Genomic DNA, 23,847 nt, shown 5'->3' on the forward strand with positions numbered 1-23,847 from the left:
TTCATCAGATTTCAATTTAGCAGGATGAGAACGGTTTACCACTCATTAGACTTTTGCTCCTTATTCAGTGTAAGATTCCTCCATCCCCGTCTCTTCATGTTCTCACATTTCTGACGTCATTCTCTTAGTATCAGTAAGCAATAGTGTCACTTCATTTGGGCTTCAGAATGTGTCTTACCTGGCGAACACCCTGTCCTTGATGCCCTTCTCCTTGCCGTACTGGACAGACTGCACCTCTGTCCTACCACTGCATATAACACAGAAACATGATCTTTTTATCATCTAACGGAAAACATTCACCACCAACCTCTGTTCTCACACTTTCATTTCCTGGAGTAAGAGGGGACCAAACCAGTGTTGCACTACCTACTTTTTAGACATTTTAAAAACGTGTGTAGTGAGCCAGCAGGACGTGTGTGAAACCACAGCTCTTTTCACTCTGTCACACTATTAGTCAGTCACTCACACAGCGTGACAAGGCATTGGGAAAGCTGAGTGGACTGGAGCTTTGTGTCTCTACTGGCAGTTGTAGGAGGCACAGTAAACATATTCCTGTGTTATGCAAACCAGCCCACACGATTTCTGTGATACGCGGCACAATGGGTCAAATGGCACCGTCGTGATTGGTACAAAAATGCAAATATGCTTCAGCAAAATTATGATGGTGTTATCCTGAGGGCAACACAAAATAGGAGGACTGGATCTGAACTGAGTGAATCAGGGGAAATTGAAAGGATTAGGTCATGTGTAGCCTACACTCTTAGAAAAAAAGATGCTACCTAGAACCAAAAAGGGTTCTTCGGCTTTCCCCATAGGAGAACTCTTTGAAGAACCTCTTTTGGTTCTAGGTAGAACCTTTTGGGGTTTCATGTAGAACTCTTTCCACAGAGGGTTCTACATGGAACCAAAACAGGTTCTTCAATGGGGACAACTGCAGAACCCTTTTTCTAAGAGTGTACTGTTTTCTCTGGTGAGGTTTAGACACCTTCAGGCATCAGCTATACAGTTACACACACTATCGCTCACAAGACTCCTGTAAACATTGACAAACAAACACAATCTTAGCGGAAAAAGCTGGTTGAAACGCCATCATTACAGCCAGTTCTGCCTGCTGGGATCACAACTATATAACTAAGTCTCTTTCAAAACACATTTTAATATGCAACCTCAGCACCAAGAACCAAATCGGCTAAAGGCTAACGTCACCTGAGACTATGCACTTCAAAATGGCACCATATTCCCTACATAGTACACTCCGTTTGACCACAGCCTGGTCTAAAGTAGTAGTGCACTTTATAAAAGGAATAGGGTGCCATTTGGGAAACAGAGACACATTCCCCAGGCCCACTCACCAGTAGCGGTACTTGGAGCCCAGTTGGAAGACATGTGCAAAGAAGTTCTTCTGTGGTGGTAAGGGTCGGTCTAGTCTGAAGAAGGTGTGGTGCTCTACACAGGCCTTCCATAGGTTCTTACAGGCTCGGTAGTTCACCATGTTAAAGGCTAACAGCGCCTCACGGCTCTCATTCTGGAGAGGGAGGGAGAGAGAGGGTGAGGGCGAGAGATCGAGAGAAAGAGAGGATGAGAGAGCGAGAGGTCAGTGGTGGGCTCAGCACACTTAGGCGTACAGCATGAAGCATGGTACAGTAGGTGTGTGTGATTATCACACATGATCTACTGATGTCACACAGATCTAGCTAAAAGAACACGGATACTGGGGAAGAAATCACCCTTCGACTTGCATAGCGGCCATGAGATGGCTTCTTCTAGGCCAGACGCTATGGTGTGCTCTGTAGTACTTCTCTACTCGGATACATGAATTATAGCACATGACATCATTTAATCTAGATATCAAGTACAGTACAACTGCTTTCAAAGGTCTCCTTGGCTTGCATTATTCAACCAGGTGTTTTTGTGTGTCTTCCACTATTAGACACCCTAGTTGGGATCAAATCCTTTTAGATTTAGTTTCATATGACCAGCCTAGCACACACACACACACACACACAACGTGCATTATGTATTCTCCAACATGAATAATGATGAGAGAGAATTTGAGCTCGCACAATACTGCCAAGCAAAAAGGTCGTAGCTGCTCATAGCGTGGAACTGAGAGAAATGGCTTTTATTTACCTTGGTTTCACAGTAACTTAATGCATTTACTGCTAACATGACCCCCATTTTCTCCTAAACACAGTACAATATAGACAGGATACTTGTCCACATGATTAAGCATGTATTTCATGTAGCAAAAATGACATTAACTAATTTTCAACCAAATGAGCATTTACTGCCTTTTTTCTTGGTAGGGCAGAATAGTAGGGATGCAATCACAGTTGAAACCAGGACATACTTACCAATTCTCTTCGGAGTTGAATGAAAAACTGTCGACATTTAAACGAGATCTTTACAATCTGTAGCCTGAAAGAAAGAAAAAGAAGCTTTTACCACCCACAGGAAGGAATCTCTCCTTTATTTCCTACACAACAGAGACCTTATCCAGCATTCTGAAGCCACTGGATAAGCTTATAGAATACATACTCCCCTTTGACAACCATGTGATCATCCATAAGAATCCCCTCCGTTCCTCAATCAGAAACCAATCATTTTCAGGTGTTCTAAAGTTCCACTGTGCCTGCTGGCCTATTTCCCCGGTTCCTTAAAGCATGACTCAGAGAGAGAATCTAAATATAGACCGCACTGTCGCAACCTGACACAATTACACTATTACTCATTTCTGCAGAAGTCTCTTTTCATGAAGATAAACTCTCCCCGTACTATACCATCAAAGGGAGTAGGGCAAGATCAAACAGTGGGGAGAGGGCTCATGTTGTCACTTTACAGTAGAGCTAGAGTAAGTTATGGCTGAATCTGGGCCATGAAAAGAAAAAGAGCATCATAAACGCTATTCACCCAATGTTTGCTACTACTGTTTGTAAGGCCAATATACCACGGCTAAGGGCTGTTCCTAGACACGATGCAACGCGGAGTGCCTGAAAACAGCCCGTAGCCGTGGTTTATTGACCTTATACCACAAACCCCCGAGGTGCCTTATTGCTATTATAAACTGGTTACCAATGTAATTCGAGCAGTAAAAATACATGTTTTGTCATACCCATGGTATGCGGTCTGATATACCACAGCTGTCAGCCAATCAGCATTCAGGGCTCGAACCACCCAATTTATAATACTCTTTAGGTTCTGTGTGTCCCATCCAATGGCTCCCCTATATGGAGAATGTGGCTGAATGTGGAAACATTCTCAATTGATTTGACTCACCATGGAAAGCAGTTGATTCGTACCCTGTTCTTATAGGTGACAATCCCAGTTGACATCACTCCGATTAAAATCTCTGTGTTGCTTTGATCCTGTCACGGAGGAGGGGAAAGAGGGACAAGGAGGATTGTAAGGTGCCCAGCTTTCTGACTCCCTATGGATGGGTTCTACTTAACAGAGGTTGATTGGGGAGCATAGTATGCCTGCATCACTCCATTTCACACTTGAACACTTACCCTTGCATAGTGCAATTCGACTCCATAGAGCTCTAGCGTCCGTGCTGTGTTTAGATAATTGAACTCTGACTGGGCAGGAGGCAGTCCCCTGAAAGGAAAAAGAGTGAGAGTGCGAGATAGGGAGAGAGAGCGAGAGACACTTTAGTTGGCTCCACACAGGCCATTCAGAGAGCAGAGAGTAGGCCACCCTACCATCTACGTGAGAGGATAAACAATGACAGCCCTTGTTCTGACCTGGGCACAAAGTCTGAGCCGCCTCAGCCTCAGCTGCAGTGAATGAGCAGAGTCCATCCCTGTTTAATCTACAAGTTATTTGATATTTCCTGTGCATTTCCCATTTTACACCAATGTATCCACACACTCACACAATATCAGTTGAGAGATTGCTTCTTACTTGTGTTGCTGATGCTGTTTGGCAATCTCTTTCTCAAAGTCTTGTGGTGCGTTGGGGATGAAAGAGTATTCGGAGAGGTAGCCGGGCAAGTTCTCGTTCTGACTGTAGTCCCCTAGCTCAGCTGCAACACAACACAAAGCACACAGTGTGTGTGAGTGTGTAAGTGTGTGTGTGTGTGACATAGGGCACAATGAGGGCTTTACTCTTCTCCTTCTCTCCCTCCTGCACAGCTCCCATTCATTCACTAATTTTCTGGTCAACCTTCTCCTTTGTGTGCAAACGGAAAGAAGCAGGACTTTTGCAGCTTGAGAGGAGCCGAACACTTGCCTTTTTTTTTGTGTCAATGTTTAGAAAAGAGAGAAAGAGAGACGAGTCCTCCTGCTGAGTGTCTCAGTGTTTCCATACTGTATAAACAGTCTGCCCTCTTCCCAAATCGCACCCTATTCCCTATATAGTGCACTACTTTTGACCAGGGCTCATAGGGTTTTGGTCAGAAATAGTGCACTATATACGGAACAGGGTGCCATTTGGGACACATCCCGTCTTCCATAATGAAAAGGGAGCAGACATGTGGAAGTTGGGGGTTAAGTGCCTCTATTTCCAAAGCACTTTAAGAAAAGTACGTAGCACAATAATGTGAATCAATTAATAAAGAGCCTCGCTCTTTCATTTAAATAGAAACTATATCAGTATGTGAACACAGAGGGAAAATGAACAGTAATAGCCCAGTATACACTAACTATCCTGGTCAGAATTGTGACTGACAGACAGACTGGCACTTGTGAAATATCCTCCATTCTATTGTTGTTATTACAGTAATTGTGGTGAGACCACCATGGCCACTTTCCATTTCCTCCTGTGACCTCTATACCTCCCACATAGCGTGATACGTTTACTACAACCCCACGAGGGAGTCAGCCAGCCAGTCAGCCAGTGATCCCAGCCATCCAGTCAGCCAATTATCACAGGCATCCAGTCAGCCAGCCAGTCAGCCTATTAAGCTAACAACCAATGAGCAGTGTTCTTCTGCCCTGCTGCCAGCTTAGTTGTGGTGATTGTGCTGTTACTCCTCCCCCCTCAGCGGCGTATTGGGGTCAATGTGTAAACAGCCAGGCTACATGAAAGCAGCATCCTTACAAGCCAAGTACAGTATGAAGTAGTATTACAGTTGTGTTTCGGTCTGGGGTTTCCAAGCCACTGTAATAGTCTGATCCCCCATACTCTCAATGCTTGAAATCACATGGTGGCTATTAGGAGGGTGATAGGGAAAATACACTACGGAACATATTCTATCATTAGTACAGTTAGTTACAAGGTTTCAGGCAGAGTTTATGCGACCATAAGTCAGTAGTATAGTTGTAGTTGAATAGCTGAGAGGAATAATTGAAGTACTTACACTGAACGGCGTATGAAGCAAGAAGAGTGGCTGTGATGTACGGACACGGCAGCCTGCGAGCCGAGGAATCAGTTAGAACTCAAATTCACTACATGAGGATTATTAAAAATGTTTGAATAAACCAACCAGATACAAATCCACACTCACCTTCCACTAAGTATGTCCTGTTTAACCTGCAAAAAGTACTGGTACCTAAAGGGGACCCAAAACAGCGAAATCAATACAGAGCTTTTAAATCCGCTTATAATCAAACTGTATGGAGAATAGCATAGACGAAGGCCTATTGTGTACTGCCTATTTCTGTCACAATGCCACCCATTAAGCACTTACCTTGTGTACTCCTCCTGAAGTTTATTGGGGTCGGTTACAAAGAATTTAACCCTAAAATTTAAACTGTGTGGAGACCCCCCTGAAGGAAAACAAACAACCAGATTAATGGAACTAAAACGAGCGATAAATATAATATTGCAAATACTAGAGAATACTCCAAATGTATCGAACATACTTTTTAACTGCTTTCTTATGGGTTTGGTTGGATCCAGCCACCTCTGTAAAATATGGATGAAGACAACCTCACACACAAGGGGGAAAATAGGCCATGAAAAAATGAAGATACATTTTTACTCAAAACATTAGAGCAAGTTCAGAATAGAAATCCAACTGTTCTGCGAGACAGCATCATTAAAATGTATATATGTATAAAAGTCTGAATTTCTGCTGTCACAAATGAACATTTGCATTGGTAGTCGTGAACTTTCAGAAACACAATCCGCAGCCTCTACACACTATTCTAGCCGCTGTTTCAACTCCATTGTTTGCAGACCATGACCCATAATCGTCTTAGTATCTCAATCTGTTTGCTGCAGAAACGCCACCGTTTGCTGACGGGGCTGGAGAGAGCCTATTCATGAGATGCTGCTATGCTGCCAATCAGAGTGTTCGAGGGGATCAGCCAGAGCAGGGCTCTGAGTAGATCCGCTAGTCCTGATCACATAATAATTAGTCATTTCGAAAGCCAGTTGATTTGCAGATCAGTGATTCTGCGCCGCCCGACCGCAAATGTAGTCCAACGTGCACAATCTCATGGCCTCACCTGATCTCTTGCGACAGCCTGTCGAAAATAAACGAGTCAAATCGAGCAGCTCGCTAGTTACCTAGCGTACGCAGGATTTGGTTCCGGGTTCCGATAAGAGGCCTCACCTGACTGTCTGAGGAGTCGTTGGCCAGCTGTAGGCCGAAGTAGTCGCTCTCCGTCAGCTCCAGGTGCTTGAACACTACATCCAGCAGGACCTGTCCTTGATCGTGCTTCTGCAGGGAGAGAAACCAGACAAGGCCGTCAAAATTCTGTAGTACAGATATATGACTATCTCATAACACAGATGACTGAAGCAATATAGGACTGGGAAGTGTGTTGGCCACAAAGCGATTGACACCTCCAATACAGTGTAGCCTAAAAAAATACTTAATTGATAGAGGGTTATTGCAAAACTATGACACAAGTATGTGTAATGCTTACCCTACTGGGTTTCTAACTGGAGGTTGGGCAAGTATGTGTAATGCCCACCCTACTGGGTTTCTAACTGGAGGTTGGGCAAGTATGTGTAATGCTTACCCTACTGGGTTTCTAACTGGAGGTTGGGCAAGTATGTGTAATGCTTACCCTACTGGGTTTCTAACTGGAGGTTGGGCAAGTATGTGTAATGCTTACCCTACTGGGTTTCTAACTAGAGGTTGGACAAGTATGTGTAATGCTTACCCTACTGGGTTTCTAACTGGAGGTTGGACAAGTATGTGTAATGCTTACCCTACTGGGTTTCTAACTGGAGGTTGGGCAAGTATGTGTAATACTTACCCTACTGGGTTTCTAACTGGAGGTTGGGCAAGTATGTGTAATGCTTACCCTACTGGGTTTCTAACTGGAGGTTGGGCAAGTATGTGTAATGCTTACCCTACTGGGTTTCTAACTGGAGGTTGGGCAAGTATGTGTAATGCTTACCCTACTGGGTTTCTAACTGGAGGTTGGGCAAGTATGTGTAATGCTTACCCTACTGGGTTTCTAACTGGAGGTTGGGCAAGTATGTGTAATGCTTACCCTACTGGGTTTCTAACTGGAGGTTGGGCAAGTATGTGTAATGCTTACCCTACTGGGTTTCTAACTGGAGGTTGGGCATTGTAAGGGTTTCACAACAAGGCCTCACAGCCTGCTTTCTAGAAGTGTTAGGGCAATGTGCAGCCACAGGCTTCCGGAACACAGAACCAGACCATGTATTATTTACAGAGAGCTGGGAGAAGGAAGGAACACAAATTATACTACACACATTGACTTCTCTTTGCCTGATTTGATTGGTCCATGTCATATAGGCTACCCACTAGGCTACTATTTTTGTAATTTTTTATTTCACCTTTATTTATTTATTTATTTATTGGGGCGGCAGGTAGCCTAGTGGTTAGAGCGCTGGACTTGTAACCGAAAGGTTTCAAGATTGAATCCCCGAGCTGACAAGGTAAAAATCTGTCGTTCTGCCCCTGAACAAGGCAGTTAACCCACTGTTCCTAAGCCGTCATTGAAAATAAGAATTTGTTCTTAACTGACTTGCCTAGTTAAATAAAGGTAAAAAATCAAATGAAAAAAATTAACCAGGTAGGCCAGTTGAGAACAAGTTAAAGCAAAGCAGTGCGACAACAACACAGAGTTACACATAAACAAACGTACAGTCAATAACACAATAGAAACATATATGTACAGTGTGTGCAAATGTAGAAGACTAGGGAGGCAATAAATAGGCCATGGAGGTGAAATAATTACAATTTAGCATTAACACTGGAGTGATAGATGTGCAAGTAGAGATATAGGGGTGCAAAAGAGCAAGAGGATAAGTAACAATATGGGGATGAGGTAGTTGAGTGTGATCGGTAAGCTATAAGACTCCAGCTTCAGTCATTTTTGCAATTTGTTCCAGTCATTGGCAGCAGAGAACTGGAAGGAATGGCGGGCAAAGTAAGTGTTGGCTTTGGGGGTGACCAGTGAAATATACCTGCTGGAGCACGTGCTAAGGGTGGGTGTTGCTATGGTGACCGGTGAGCTGAGATAAGGCGGGGCTTTACCTAGCATAGACTTATAGATGACCTGGAGCCAGTGGGTTTGGCGACGAATATGTAGTGAGGGCCAGCCAACAAGAGCATACAGGTCGCAGTGGTGGGTAGTATATGGGGCTTTGGTGACAAAACGGATGGCACTGTGATTGACTACATCCAGTTTGCTGAGTAGAGTGTTGGAGGCTATTTATAAATGACATCGCTGAAGTTCAGGAACGGTAGGATAGTCAGTTTTACGAGGGTATGTTTGGCGGCATGAGTGAAGGAGGCTTTGTTGCGAAATAGGAAGCCGATTCTAGATTTTGGATTGGAGATGCTTAATGTGAGTCTGGAAGGAGAGTTTACAGTCTAACCAGACACCTAGGTATTTGTAGATGTCCACATATTCTAAGTTAGAACCGTCCAGAGTAGTGATGTTAGTCGGGCGGGAGGGTGCAGGCAGCAATCGGTTGAAGAGCATGCACTTAGTTTCACTTGCATTTAAAAGCAGTTGGAGGACTCGGATTGAGTGTTGTATGGCATTGACGCTCGTTTGGAGGTTTGTTAGCACAGTGTCCAAAGAAGGGCCAGATGTATACAGAATGGTGTCGTCTGCGTAGAGGTGGATCAGAGAATCACCAGCAGCAAGAGCGACATCATTGATATATACAGAGAAAAGAGTCGGCCCGAGAATTGAACCCTGTGTCACCCCCATAGAGACTGCCAGAGGTCTGGACAACAGGCCCTTTGATTTGACACACTGAACTCTATCTGATAAGTAGTTGGTGAACCAGGTGAGGCAGTCATTTGAGAAGCCAAGGCTATTGAGTCTGCCGATAAGAATGCGGTGATTGAAAGAGTCAAAAGCCTTGGCCAGGTCGATGAAGACGGCTGCACAGTACTGTAAATTCGAAGAATTTAGAAAGGCAGGGCAGGATGGATATAGATCTATAACAATTCGGATCTAGAGTGTCACCACCTTTGAAGATGGGGATGACAGCCACAGCTTTCCTATCTTTGGGGATCTCAGACGATAAGAAAGAGAGGTTGAATAGGCTAGTAATAGGGGTTGCAACAATTTCGGCGGATAATTTTAGAAAGAGAGGATCCAGATTGTCCAGCCCAGCTGATTTGTAGGGAGACAGATTTTGCAGCTCTTTCAGAACATCAGCTGTCTGGATTTGGGTGATGGAGAAGCGGGGGGGGGGGCTTGGGCAAGTTGCTGCAGAAGGTGCTCAGATGTTGGCTGGGGTCGGGGTAGCCAGGTGGAAAGCATGGCCAGCCATAGAAAAATGCTTATTGAAATGATCGATTATCGTAGATTTATCGGTGGTGACAATGTTTCCTTATCCTCAGTGCAGTGGGAAGCTGGGAGGAGGTGCTCTTATTCTCCATGGACTTTATTTGATACTAATGCAGAACACCACAGGATGTTTTTGTGCTGGTCAAGGGCAGTCAAGTCTGGGGTGAACCAAGGGCTATATCTGTTCTTAGTTCTACAGTTTTTGAACAGGGCATGCTTATTTAAGACAGTGAGGAAAGATTTTTGGTGGCCTTCCTAAGCCAGGATTCAGACACGGCTAGGACATCCGGGGTTGGCGGAGTGTGCTAAAGCAGTGAATAAAACAAACTTAGGGAGGAGGCTTCTCATGTTAACATGCATGAAACCAAGGCTTTTACAGTTACAGAAGTTAACAAATGAGGAATGGGAGTAGTGGGGAATGGGAGTAGTGCTGGGGGAGGAGTAGGATAAGGGTACATTGGTGCGGCTGGCTTCGGGTTGGATGCACGCTGTGTTGGTTGGGTTGTGTATCGGAGGACGCATGACTTTCAACCTTTGTCTCTCCCGAGCCCGTACGGGAGTTGTAGTGATGAGACAAGATAGTAGCTACTAACAATTGGATACCACGAAATTGGGGATTTATTTTAGCTAAATATGCAGATTAAAAAATATATACTTCTGTGTATTGATTTTAAGAAAGGCATTTATGTTTATGGTTAGGTACACGTTGGAGCAATGACAGTCCTTTTGCGCACCGCATCGATTATATGTAACTCAGGACACGCTAGATAAACTAGTAATATCTTCAACCATGTGTAGTTAACTAGTGATTATGATTAATTGATTGATTGTTTTTTATAAGATAAGTTTAATGCTAGCTAGCAACTTACCTTTGCACCTTACTGCATTCCCGTAACAGGCAGGCTCCTCGTGAAGTGCAATGAGAGGCAGGTGGTTAGAGTGTTGGACTAGTTAACTGTAAGGTTGCAAGATTGAATCCCCGAGCTGACAAGGTACAAATCTGTCGTTCTGCCACTGAACAAGGCAGTTAACCAACCGTTCCTAGGCCTTCATTTAAAATAAGAACGTGTTCTTAACTGACTTGCCTAGTTAAATAAAGATGTAAAAAAAAGATTTACACACACAAAAAATAAATAAAAATGGCCAAATCAGTGTCTAAAAATACCGATTTCCGATTGTTATGAAAACTTGAAATCGGCCCTAATTAATCGGCCATTACGATTAATCGGTCGACCTCTAGCTAAAAGGTCATTTGTCACCCAATGAATAATAATTTTTAAAAAGCCCTATTACTAGGCCATTCAAAATCAAAATTCACTACAATTGTTAGCACAATCAATGAACCAACAGCATCGCCTAGGGCTATAAGTTCTCTCCCAGACTCGTGGATAGACATTTTGGAGCGTAGCATAAGGTAACCAGACCACCCAGAATGCATAATGATACACTCAAAGGCGATTACTCAAATGTGTTTAATTCTGCAGTAAAGACTAGACCGATTATGGACCAAAGACATCTTCAATCTGTTTAGTTTTTTTGCCATGCGTAATATGCAGAAGGCTATATTGTATAACGGCACAATTATCATTTTGATTTATAAGCTCTAATATGCATATGGATGTTTTGAATGAATCATCACCTTAGAAAGTGCTGTCCATTCCGTTGTTAGGCTTTGAAAGAACATCCACAAGGACCATGTTTCACACTCAGTTTCAACCTGCTGCTGAACTCTTTTCTTCAAATTGATCATCACAGTGAGGCGAGTTTTAAAAGCACATGCTGTTTTGATGATAAGTGTTTGATGTGACCGTTAGCGAGTTAGGTACTACCACAACATGTCCAGAGTGCATGAGAGGAGATTACGAGTCACGTGGAATTTTACAACGGTCATGACTCATGACTGCCTGTGTGGCGGTTATACGGTAACCGCAACAGCCCTAAACACCACACACAAGTCTATGTGGTGCCAACGGGTGAAATCAGAGTGCTGTGTGTCAACCTGGAGATGAGCTCTAACCATAGCGTTCAGCAGCTATCAGGTCATACTCTGTCCAGCCACTCGGCTAATGCACAGCAGCCACGTTGGGAACCAAACTACCAGCTAACGGGGGGCTTAACTGAAACTCTCCAGCTCTAGAAGTTAAACAGATGCCTATCTTGTAGATTCCCTGTGCACTGCAAGTATTGGAGGTGGCGCCCGCATGGCGGTAGAATTCCAGAGGACATGATAATGGAGCTGTCAGTTGTCATTCAGTACTGACTTCAACTGTGTATACATGATGTGTGTCTGTGCACACTGGATGGTTCCAAGAGGATAGAACCCACATCATGGCAGTAGAATGCCAGAGGATATGATAATGGAGCTGTCAGTTGTCATTCAGTACTGACTTCACCTGTTTATACATGATGTGTGTCAGTACACACTGGATGGTTCCAAGAGGATAGAACCCACATCATGGCAGTAGAATGCCAGAGGATATGATAATGGAGCTGTCAGTTGTCATTCAGTACTGACTTCACCTGTTTATACATGATGTGTGTCAGTACACACTGGATGGTTCCAAGAGGATAGAACCCACATCATGGCAGTAGAATGCCAGAGGATATGATAATGGAGCTGTCAGTTGTCATTCAGTACTGACTTCACCTGTTTATACATGATGTGTGTCAGTACACACTGGATGGTTCCCAGAGGATAGAACCCACATCAACGCCAACAAAGTAAATCAAACACATATGCACACAAACATGAGGGCCTGTATTCACCTAATCCTGACTGGCAGTGAAGCCCTGACCTGGTTCGGCCCTGCATGGCACTAGTAAAGACAGAGGACTCCATAATGACAACTCTGTAGTCCCTGAAATGAACTCATCTTAATTCATGACCAGGGGATTAGTGGTCAGCAGCTGAGCAGACTTATTTGAACCAGAACAGAACAAAGAGTATCGGGGCAACAGAGATGGTCGGTCGGGGGTTAGACTGAGGTCCTATGTGTGTGTGTTGTAATTAGAGTACCTCACAGAGGGGAATGCATTAACATTGTGCCTCTCTGCCCCCGTTCCCCACAGTACACCACACGGGCCAGATATCCCCCATGCTTGGCTCGGAAAAGCCATTGTGATGAGTGCAGTTCAGTCCTGGTGTAAGTGTTTACTCCGTTGGCTAGTAACCCCTGGAGTCTCTTTTTAAACCAGAATGTCGCCAGACATTCTGCTATGTCTCTGCTTATGCTGCTATTAATGACAGATATCTAAAATGACCCAGGCTCCTTTGGTCCCAACTACTACAATGCATCTGTATTTTAAAGTGAAACTCCATCACTTTTCAGCCACATTTTCATTATCTCCAGCACAATACCAGTGTCTATATACGGTGCATTCGGAAGGTATTCAGACGCCTTAACTTTTTCCATATTTTGTTACGTTACAGCCTTATTCTAAAATGGATTAAATTAAATGTTTTTCCTCATCAATCTAAACACAATACCCGATAATGACAGAGTGAAAACAGGTTTTTAGAAATGTTTGCACATTTGTGACCCGATTCAGGAAACTAGGCGTATGTCGCAAGTCACGACTTCCCAGGAGAGCCTTTTGAACGTGATTTTTTATTTTTTTAATCAAAATGCGTTTTTTGGGCAGAAATGCCTTCTCAAACATGTGAACTTTCATGTGCCTTAATATCAAACGTGCATGTCATCTGTAAATACCAATACAATTGTTCAATTATGAGCCTAGTTGGTTTAGCCACAGAAAAAGGGAGCCACCTGTTGCATGTTGGGTCTATAAAATGAACTGCTCATAATGTGTAAATAATCGTTTCTACTGCAGTTTTTTCTTATGTTATTATGTTGCTACTGCTCTCAATAACATTGCTGCCCTGGATATACAGTGGGGCAAAAAAGTATTTAGTCAGCCACCAATTGTGCATGTTCTCCCACTTAAAAACAAGAGAGAGGCCTGTAATTTTCATCATAGGTACACTTCAACTATGACAGACAAAATGAAAAAATGAAAATCACATTGTAGGATTTTTTATGAATTTATTTGCAAATTATGGTGGAAAATAATTATTTGGTCAAATAACAAAAGTTTATCTCAATACTTTGTTATATAGCCTTTGTTGGCAATGACAGAGGTCAAACGTTTTCTGTAAGTCTTCACAAGGTTTTCACACACTGTTGCTGTTATTTTGGCCCATTCCTCCATGCAGATCTCCTCTAGAGCAGTGATGTTTTGGTGCTGTTGCTGGGCAACACGGACTTTCAACTCCCTCCAAATATTTTCTATGGGGTTGAGATCTGGAGACTGGCTAGGCCACTCCAGGACCTTGAAATGCTTCTTACGAAGCCACTCCTTCGTTGCCCGGGTGGTGTGAAACACAACGGGCAAAACAAGCTGTGCAAATTAAGCTTTCATCCATGTATACAGGTAAGAATCTAGCTACAGATTCAGATATTATACGTTTCTAATTTTGGCCAAAAGTTGTTTTCATTGCAAGCTAAGCTTGCTGTTAGTTAGCCAGCTTGAGTTTGAACCTAATGGTATTTGGTTAACTCAAGCTGGCTAACTAAGCTGGTTGGGTTGTGTTTCGGAGGACACATGGCTTTCGACCTTTGTCTCTCCCGAGCCCGTACGGGAGTTGTAGCAATGAGACAAGATAGTAACTACTAACAATTGGATACCACAAAATTGGGGAGAAAAGGGGGTAAAATAAGAAAAAAAAAAAACTATAATCCCAATGTTGCATTACTTGCTTGCTATGACAATTGGTTTGTATTGCAAGTAATGTTACATTGGGATTATAGTTATTTTTTTTCATATTATGTCAACGTTCCACAGCTGGTTGGACTGGAAGATGGTATGGTGCTTGTGGAATGCTATGGCTGGCAACAACACCTGACTCCGTACTTCAGTGCCACTGCCACAGATCAAGCAGTACCAGCACTTCAGGTAAAACATTTTTTTTATTTGTATGAGGTTATTATTTTCTAAACTTGGGAGGTGAATTGATGTTGTGCAGGGTTGTAATGTATTCAGATTTTTTTGTTATTCGCTGTTTTACACCTTCGGTGCTCTGGAGCCTGGTGTTGTCGCCAAGGGGCGTTCAGACTGTCGGGACCAGGTTTCAGCTGAAGCGCAACGCTGACATCCTTCCTCCCATAGATAGTCTGCCTGTAAAAGCACCACCTGGACTGGACAAAGCTAGACAAATGATCTTTTTGCCAAGATCAGGGAGTTTTGCGACGAAGAGGCTATGGACATCACATGCCCTGCACCAAAGTCAAGAACAGGACAGAAACAGGTTCTCCGACTATAGATTCCCTTGTTGATGCGTGGTTCGGACGGACAAGTTATCAGCACTATCTGCAGTGCCTCTATTCACATGACTCTCTCCTAACACACACACGCCATCCGTTGCTGATATTGTTGATATGTGTGGTCGTAACATGATTTTGTGACATTCCACAACAATATCATGTGACCGTATTAAGTGCCCACCACTTAAATATATGTACTGTACATGTGTACCTCACTCAGGTTTCAACTCAGGTTGCATGGCCTTAACTTATGTATGGAATACTATGTGATAAGTGCATGTGTAACAGTATATAAAGTATTCTAATGTACTGGTGTGAAAGCATTTGGGCAGTGATGTAAAGTCCTTAAGGTAAAATACATTAAAGCACTACTTAAGAAGTTTACTTTACATTACTTTACTATTCATATTTTTGGCAACTTTTACTTCACTACATTTGTGAATAAAATAATGTACGTTTTACTCCATACATTTTGACAGGAAAATTGTCAATTTCAAACACTTATCAAGAGAACATCCCTGGTCATCATACTGCCTCTGATGTGGCGGACTCACTAAACACAAATGCTTCGTTTGTAAATGATGTCTGAGTGTTGAAGTGTCCCCCCTGGCTATCTGTCAAAAAATAATACGATTGTGCCATCTGGTTTTCTTAACATAAGGAAGTTGAAATGAAATACTTTTACTTTTGATACTTAAATACATTGTGCCCCTGACTATCCGTCAAATGATTTATTTCTTATAATACATTTGTGCCGTCTGGTTTAATATGCGGAATTTGAAATTATTTACACTTTCATGCAAGTATGACAATGTAGTACTTATTCCACCACTGAACATGGCTGGAGGTTATAGCATTTCTTTCACATGACCCATCAATTTAGACAAGTGTATCTGGGTAAGCGTCATCTAATATTTATAAAATATTTTTTTTATCTGGACACTTTCTGTTAACCTGGAATGTTTCCTTGTTGTAAGATACTACCACTTTTAGTGTTTAGCACATGACCTCATGTGAATACTTAAAGAGACGGGTGGGCCTGGCTTAAGAGGGTGTGAACAATGCTGAATGGGTGTAGACAAAGGAGAGCTCTCTAGTAGGTATCAAAACATTCAAAGGCCCTTTTCTCAAAAGTGAGTTTACAAGTGGATAAACTTTCAAAGTAGAATTACTTTCCCATTGTTCCTCATAAATGCTGTGTATGATACACCATTTTGTAGATCTGAGTCTATTTTTATCCAATGTAACATTTGTTTTTTTTAAATGAAATTCAAATGTTGCTACATCAGACAAAATCTAGGTGGTGAGTCACATTTATTAAAAATAAAGAACAGAAATACCGTATTTACATAAGTATTCAGACTCTTTGCTATAAGACTCGAAATTAAGCTCAGGTTCATCCTGTTTCTACAACTTGATTGGAGTCAACCTTTGGTAAATTCAATTGATTGGACATGATTTGGAAAGGCACACACATGTCTATATAAGGTCACACATTTGACAGTGAATGTCAGAGCAAAAACCAAGCCATGAGGTCAAAGGAATTATCCGTAGAGCTCAGAGACAGGATTGTGTCAAGGCACAGATCTGGGAAATGGTACCAAAGAACACAGTGGCCTCCATCATTCTTAAATGGAAGAAGTTTGGAACCACCAAGGTACAGAGAGATCCTTGATGAAAACCTGCTCCAGTGCACTCAGGATCTCAGACTGAGGCAAAGGTTCACCTTCCAACAGGACAACGACCCTAAGCACACAGCCAAGACAATACAGGTGTGGCTTTGGGATAAGTCTCTAAATGTTCTTGAGTGGCCCAGCCAGAGCCCGGACTTGAACCCAATCATACATCTCTGGAGAGACCTGGAAATAGCTGTGCAGCAACGCTACCCATCCAACCTGACAGAGCTTGAGAAGTTCTGCAGAGAAGAATGACTATTTAATGACTTCCCCAAATAAAGGTGTGCTGAGCTTGTAGCGTCATACCGAAAAAGAATTGAGGCTGTAATCGCTGCCAAAGGTGCTTCAACAAAGTACTGAGTAAAGTGTCCGAATAGTTATGTAAATGTCATATTTCATTATTTTGTATAATTTATTTTTTTATATGCAAAAATACTAAAGACCTGTTTTTTCTTTGTCATTATGGGGTATTGTGTGTAGACTGATTACGAAAAAAAACTATTTAATCCATTTTAGAATGAGGCTGTAACGTAACAAAATGTGGAAAAAGTAAAGTGGTCTGAATACTTTCCGAATGCACTGTATGTGCGCTTTTCTACATTATGTAGAAAAATATAGAAAGTAAAAAAGTTCTACCCGATGACATTTTTAAACACTATAAGATTTGTGGGGAGCAAGAAAATGGCCTCCCTCTGGCTAGAAAATGGCCTCCCTCTGGCTAGAAAATGGCCTCCCTCTGGCTAGAAAATGGCCTCCCTCTGGCTAGAAAATGGCCTCCCTCTGGCTAGAAAATGGCCTCCCTCTGGCTAGAAACTCATTGCAAGTTTTGAAATTCACCATTCTTCTTAGTTTTAATCCTACCCTGAGATGTCAGAGAAGCATTTAAAAAATATATTTTTAACCACAGATCATAGAATCGTGCCGTTCTCACATATGTAGACACTGGTATGGTGCTGGAGGTAATGAACAACAGGTTGAAAAGCGGCAGAATTGCCCTTTAAACAAAGTCTCATTTATCTTTATAGGCCTACTTGGTTACTGCGTAGCCTATTGATAGACAACTGGTCTTGAGAGAAGAGAGAGCAGGCCCTGACCCAGTCATTCTCTATGGTGATATGTAGGGCTGTACAGTCAGTGTAGATGCCGGGAGTAGTATAGTACAGTACTTACGTTAACTTTGAAGGCTTGAACTGTGTTATCCAGCAGAAGAACATTACAGACCACCTCTGTGTGCTGCCTGTCTTGTGCCAGCTCTGATGCTCGTTCATTGTAGTTACTGCCAGCTGGCAACTGGAAGGGTGAGGTCATTACTGTCCACACTGGGTCTGCAACACAGAGAAAGAAAACAGCAGGGTGAGGGACCTTTTATTATACTGCATTTAAATACATTACATTGCCCCAGAGTGGTGCAGCGGTCTAAAGAACAGCATCTCAGTGCTAGAGGCATCACTACAGACCCTGGTTCGATCCCGGGCTGTATCACAACCCGGCCATGATCGGGAGTCCCATAGGGCGGCGCACAATTGGCTCAGCATCATCCGGGTTAGGGGAGAGTTTGGCTGGGGTAGGAATTTGTTCTCAACTCTCAATTTGTTCTCAACTGACTTGCCTAGTTAAACAAATTCTGCAATGGCGAATGGTTAGCCTCGTCCTCAACACCAGTATACCACTTTTTATTTAAACAGTCGGCAACGGCATATTTGAGTCAAGTAAGACAACACACTCCTCCTTAAATCTGTGACTGATGCTGAGGATGTCATACTTCATTCTAGTATTGTCTAGAAAGAGATCCCTAGCAGATCCAAGGCCCTTGATCCTTTATGGTCTACGCTCTCACAGTCAGGCTGCAGTACAATGAAAGGATTCAGTGATTCAGTGAGGCATGACCCAGTTCACTACCGCTGGGAGGAAGAGAGCTACACACACTACAGAGGACTTCCCCAGGAGGGTTAGCAGTCTTCACGTCCCTACCAGAGTCCACACGCACGCTCGGATGGATGCTGTTAGGCCTAATTCTGAGTTATAAAGTTGTAATAACAGGGGAAGGGTAATAATTATTAAAATCATATTTCACAATCATATCAAATATTAGGGAGAAAAGTGACTGCAGAAACATAGAAAGAGTTTTAAAACAACTAGGATAGGCTATATCACCTTTGACCTTTTCCCTGCATGGGCGTTCTGGCCCCATCCCCAGAACGCCCACATGGGTCAATACCATGTCACGGGTCTCAACTTCTCACAGTTAGAGAGAGGTTAAAGCAAGGGGATCAGGGATCAGACGCTTCAAAAACCTACTAGCTATTATTCTATCATGTTTATCATTCCCATTATTTAAACGTGTTTTTAACAGTTCACATGCACTTTGTCTATGTTTTCCATGTTCTGAATGCTTGAATGAAATGGTCAAACTAGGCCTAAACAATATCTAGGGAGTGGAGCTGTCCTGGCTTGAACCATACCTTATTATCTATTCAAGTCTATTCAGGAAATGACCGTTTTTGTTTACTATCGCTTACCAACAGAAAAAGGCCCAACGAGTCTCAGGACTAAGGTTATTCCCGGGTGGCGCTGCCCCCGATCCTTTTTCCTTTTCTTTTGGTTATGTCTGTTTTGTGTTTCACCTGGTTTCATTTTGGTTCATTAGGGGGGTATTTATCTCGACATTTCCTTTGGGTTTTTGTGCGGGATTGTTTTCGTTTGACTGTCAGTTAGTTTGGGTTGCGTTTTCTTTAGTTCATGTTTAACAGGTGTTTTTTCCCCTGGACTGTGTCTGAGTGGGGTTTTGTGGCTACTGATGTAGTCCAGTGTCCTGTGATTTGTGAGCTGGTTTAATAAAACACCCTGACAGCATGGCTCTCGACCTTCGCCTCTCCCGAGTCCGTACGGGAGTTGCAGCGATGAGACAAGACTGTAACTACTAACAATTGGATACCACGAAATTGGGGAGAAAAAAGGGTGTAAAAAAAAAAGAAAGAAAAAGACTAAGGTTATTTACAACGTAGGCCCTCCTTTGAACAAAGTTGCAGTCCAAAAACATCACCTACAGTGTGCAGATGTCAACACATGGAACAGTCACAACAGAATCCTAGTTAACATACTGATCCATAAATACCTACTTTGACTTTTACTGTCTGTCACTGTGTTCGTTTACTGCACTTTCTGTCACTCTGGCATCCAGGACAACCACACAAAAGTGGCAGTGAATGGCCATGGCAGCTAGCCTTGAGTAGAGGGTGGGTCCCATCCAATAGCCATGAACTTGAGGGATGGGAGCAGATCGACTGTGTGTCAGTGTAACCCGTGTGTCAGTGTAACCCGCTTCAAACCTGGCTCGCCTGCCAACACCACCCCCCTCCATAACAGAGTCCAAATCATAGGCTGAGTCTATGGGGCTGAGTGACCTTTCAGTGATAGAGCCACAGCTCTGAATTGCTGGAGCTGGGTGCAGAGACCAGACAGACACCATGCCAAATGCAGAGGAGCTAGCCTACCTTGAATCCCAATGCAACTCCTAGGCCCTAGACCGAAGTTAGTAACCTAACTCCTGAATAAAGTAGGATACACATTGCTTTACAGATCCATCAGGTGATATATTGGCCTACCGTTGTCTTTAGTGTTTTCACACCAAGTTCAACAGAACAGCATTACCTATTTGATACAGTATGGGTCACTATGGGTTATAAAACAGAAATCAGAGACAATTACAACAATACTGAATGAACACTTATTTTAACTTAATATAATACATCAATAAAATCAATTTAGCCTCAAATAAATAATGAAACATGTTCAATTTGGTTTAAATAATGCAAAAACAAAGTGTTGGAGAAGAAAGTAAAAGTGCAATATGTGCCATGTAAGAAAGCTAACGTTTAAGTTCCTTGCTCAGAACATGAGAACATATGAAAGCTGGTGGTTCCTTTTAACATGAGTCTTCAATATTCCCAGGTAAGACGTTTTAGGTTGTAGTTATTATAGGAATTATAGGACTATTTCTCTCTATACCATTTGTATTTCATTAAACTTTGAGAATTGGATGTTCTTATAGGCACTTTAGTATTGCCAGTGTAACAGTATAGCTTCCGTCCCTCTCCTCACTCCTCCCTGGGCTGGAACCAGGAACACAACGAAAACAGCCACCCTCGAAGCAGCGTTACCCATGCAGAGCAAGGGGAACAACTACTCCAAGTCTCAGAGTGAGTGATGTTTGAAATGCTATTAACGCGCACCCCGCTAACTAGCTAGCCATTTCACCTTGGTTACACCAGCCTCATCTCGGGAGTTGATAGGCTTGAAGTCATAAACAGCTCAATGCTTGATGCACAACGAAGAGCTGCTGCCAAAACGAACTAAAGTGCTGTTTGAATGAATGCTTACGAGCCTACTGCTGCCTACCACCGCTCAGGCAGACTGATCTATCAAATCATAGACTTAGTTATAACATAATAACACACAGAAATATGAGCTTTAGGTCATTAATATGGTCGAATCCGGAAACTATCATTTCGAAAACAAGAAGTTTATTCTTTCAGTGAAATACGGAACCATTCCGTATTTTATCTAACGGGTGGCATCCATAAGTCTAAATATTCTTGTTACATTGAACAACCTTCAACGTTATGTCATAATTACGTAAAATTCTGGCAAATTAGGCGGCCCAAACTGTTGCATATACACTGACTGCGTGCAATGAACGCAAGAGAAGTGACACAATTTCACCTGGTTAATATTGCCTGCTAACCTGGATTTCTTTTAGCTAAATATGCAGGTTTAAAAATATATACTTCTGTGTATTGATTTTAAGAAAGGCAATGATGCTCATGGTTGGGTACACATTGGAGCAATGATACGCACCACATCGATTATATGCAATGCAGGACACACTAGATAAACTAGTAATATCTTCAACCATGTGTAGTTAACTAGTGATTATGATTGATTGATTGTTTTTTATAAGATAAGTTTAATACTAGCTAGCAACTTAACTTGGCTTACTGCATTTGCGTAACAGGCAGTCAGTCTCCTTGTGGAGTGCAACGAGAGGCAGGTGGTTATAGCGTTGGACTAGTTAACTATAAGTTTACAAGACAGGATCCCCCGAGCTGACAAGGTGAAAATCTGTCGTTCTGCCCCTGAACGAGGCAGTTAACCCACCGTTCCTAGGCCGTCATTGAAAATAAGACTTGCCTAGTTAAATAAATATGAAATAAAGGTGTAAAAAATAATAATAATCGGCCAAATCGGTGTCCAAAAATACAGATTTCCGATTGTTATGAAAACTTGAAATCGGCCCTAATTAATCGGCCATTCCGATTAATCGGTCGACCTCTATAACAAACACTCATTTTCGTTTCAACACGTTTTGCTACAATGTGGCCTACTGAACACAACCCAGATAGGTTATGTTCCACACACAAAGGGAGTTCCCCTTCCTCTCAGATCTTCCACTCTGCAGACCTCAGTCACCACAGATGTATCCCAAATGGCACCCTATTCACCATAGGGCTCTGGTCAAAAGTAGTGCACTATGTAGGAAATAGGATGCCATTTGGTGGGCTGCCATCATTAGATCAACTGTGGAGCGCTACACATGCATCACAGATCACACACTCATGCGTGACACTAGAGAGCGTATGCATTCTTTTTTTCTCTCTTTCCACTATTCTCAGTTTTTTCCGTGCGTGGTCTAGCAAGCCTTCTTAGCTTTGTGAGGGTAAAGCCAACAGTAGCTAACAAGCCATTTAACCCTGGGCACAAATCTAAACAACATTGTTCATGACATAAGAGATTTACTCTGAAAAGGCTTTTGGGTCGCAAATTAAAATCACCTGCACTCCTGTGCAACATAGGCTATCAATTATGTCCACACAGAATTGTGCATAATGATGAACAACCTAACAAACACAATTATGTTGTTGAGTGCTGTGAGCTCGAGGTTAGAGAACTTTGCCATTGATAAAACCCCATTCTCATTCTCCCGGATTCCTTCCTTCATGCCCCTCTCTCCCATTCTTAAAGCTCCAGAGGTGTTTGTTGCTATCGATCTCATTCATTCTAATATTTAGCCCCAGCAGCAGTGTAGCTACTTACTCACCACCCCCAACCACGGAGGTGGGGACACTACAGTGTAGACCCACTAGTGACTCATCCTGTTTTAGAGCTTCATGAGCACATATGTGTTTTATGTAATTTACCACACACTTTTCCGTTGTCTGCAGCACACCCCCCCTTCTCCCCCAACAAATCCCATGTACTCCATCACTCTCATTCACTGCACTGTCAAAAGCCTTGCACTTGACAACAACTGACCCAGTCTCTAAAAGTGTGAGGCTGCTTTAGACAGACAGAGAGAGAGATGGAGAGATGGAGGATACAATCATCCTCTCCTTTCTACTCTTTCTCTTGATTTTCTATTATAGCCCTGCAGCTCTTGATCAGAGAGAGAGAGAGAGAGAGAGAGAGAGAGAGAGAGAGAGAGAGAGAGAGAGAGTTGAGATTGTGTGATAGCAAATGGCTGCTCCTCTAGCTCTATATTCCACTATGGTCAGCAAAGGAGGCAGAGAAGGAAATATCATGATGACATCACTGGGGAATCTATAGATTCCAGGGACAATGCCATTTCGACGAAGCTCTATTCACTCAGTCTTTCTTTGTAGCAGCAGGTAGATTTAGAAGCCGAGTGTTTCTATGAAGTCATTCAGTGCACTAGACTAGAGCTTCCATATTTCTTGTGATAGGAACCGAGCACTGGGTCTTGCATCCAGCAGCATGAATACAACATGAATACGTGTCATAAATGCATTATTACAGGCAAACAGGACTTGTATGAAATCCGAGTGGAGTTTATTATGTCAACCAGCTAAACCAGTGTGTAGCCTACCTGTAATCAGAATCAGTGGGGTCTCTCTGTGTACTAATTCAAGAAAAAGGTTCAAGAAAAAGGTTTATCCATCTATTGACCCAGACATATATTTAGCCTCTACCTTCTCCCATGGCCTACACTCCCTCCCTCTCCCAAAACCTGCCATAGGTTAGAAATGCACACTCTATTCTGTTCTGTTTCATTCTATTCTAGTTAACTGTAGCCCATATGGCTGTCAACTGGCATATGACAGCGAAAAAAGAACAACACATTGATGTTAGTTAGCTAGAAAGCCAACCACCAGGCCA

At 42.7% G+C, this 23,847-nt stretch overlaps 1 protein-coding gene across 2 annotated transcripts in view; it reads right to left on the bottom strand.

Moving 5' to 3' along the window:
* LOC112266532 (tyrosine-protein phosphatase non-receptor type 4) overlaps positions 1–23,847 on the bottom strand; it is a 38,440-nt gene that overhangs the window by 13,980 nt on the left and 613 nt on the right. For both annotated transcript variants that reach the window (XM_024444090.2, XM_024444089.2), the window contains exons 2-13: positions 17,845–17,999; positions 6,500–6,607; positions 5,805–5,847; positions 5,630–5,708; positions 5,447–5,491; positions 5,300–5,352; positions 3,904–4,024; positions 3,510–3,597; positions 3,277–3,365; positions 2,355–2,418; positions 1,353–1,525; positions 179–247 (exon numbers count right to left, since the gene is read on the bottom strand). In XM_024444090.2, the coding sequence (XP_024299858.2) occupies positions 179–247; positions 1,353–1,525; positions 2,355–2,418; positions 3,277–3,365; positions 3,510–3,597; positions 3,904–4,024; positions 5,300–5,352; positions 5,447–5,491; positions 5,630–5,708; positions 5,805–5,847; positions 6,500–6,607; positions 17,845–17,982 (1,070 nt within the window). In that variant the 5' untranslated portion in view covers positions 17,983–17,999. The remainder of the gene's footprint in view (positions 1–178; positions 248–1,352; positions 1,526–2,354; positions 2,419–3,276; positions 3,366–3,509; positions 3,598–3,903; positions 4,025–5,299; positions 5,353–5,446; positions 5,492–5,629; positions 5,709–5,804; positions 5,848–6,499; positions 6,608–17,844; positions 18,000–23,847) is intronic.

This window comes from Oncorhynchus tshawytscha, linkage group LG14 (assembly GCF_018296145.1).
Source record: "Oncorhynchus tshawytscha isolate Ot180627B linkage group LG14, Otsh_v2.0, whole genome shotgun sequence".
Taxonomy (NCBI): Eukaryota; Metazoa; Chordata; class Actinopteri; order Salmoniformes; family Salmonidae; genus Oncorhynchus; species Oncorhynchus tshawytscha.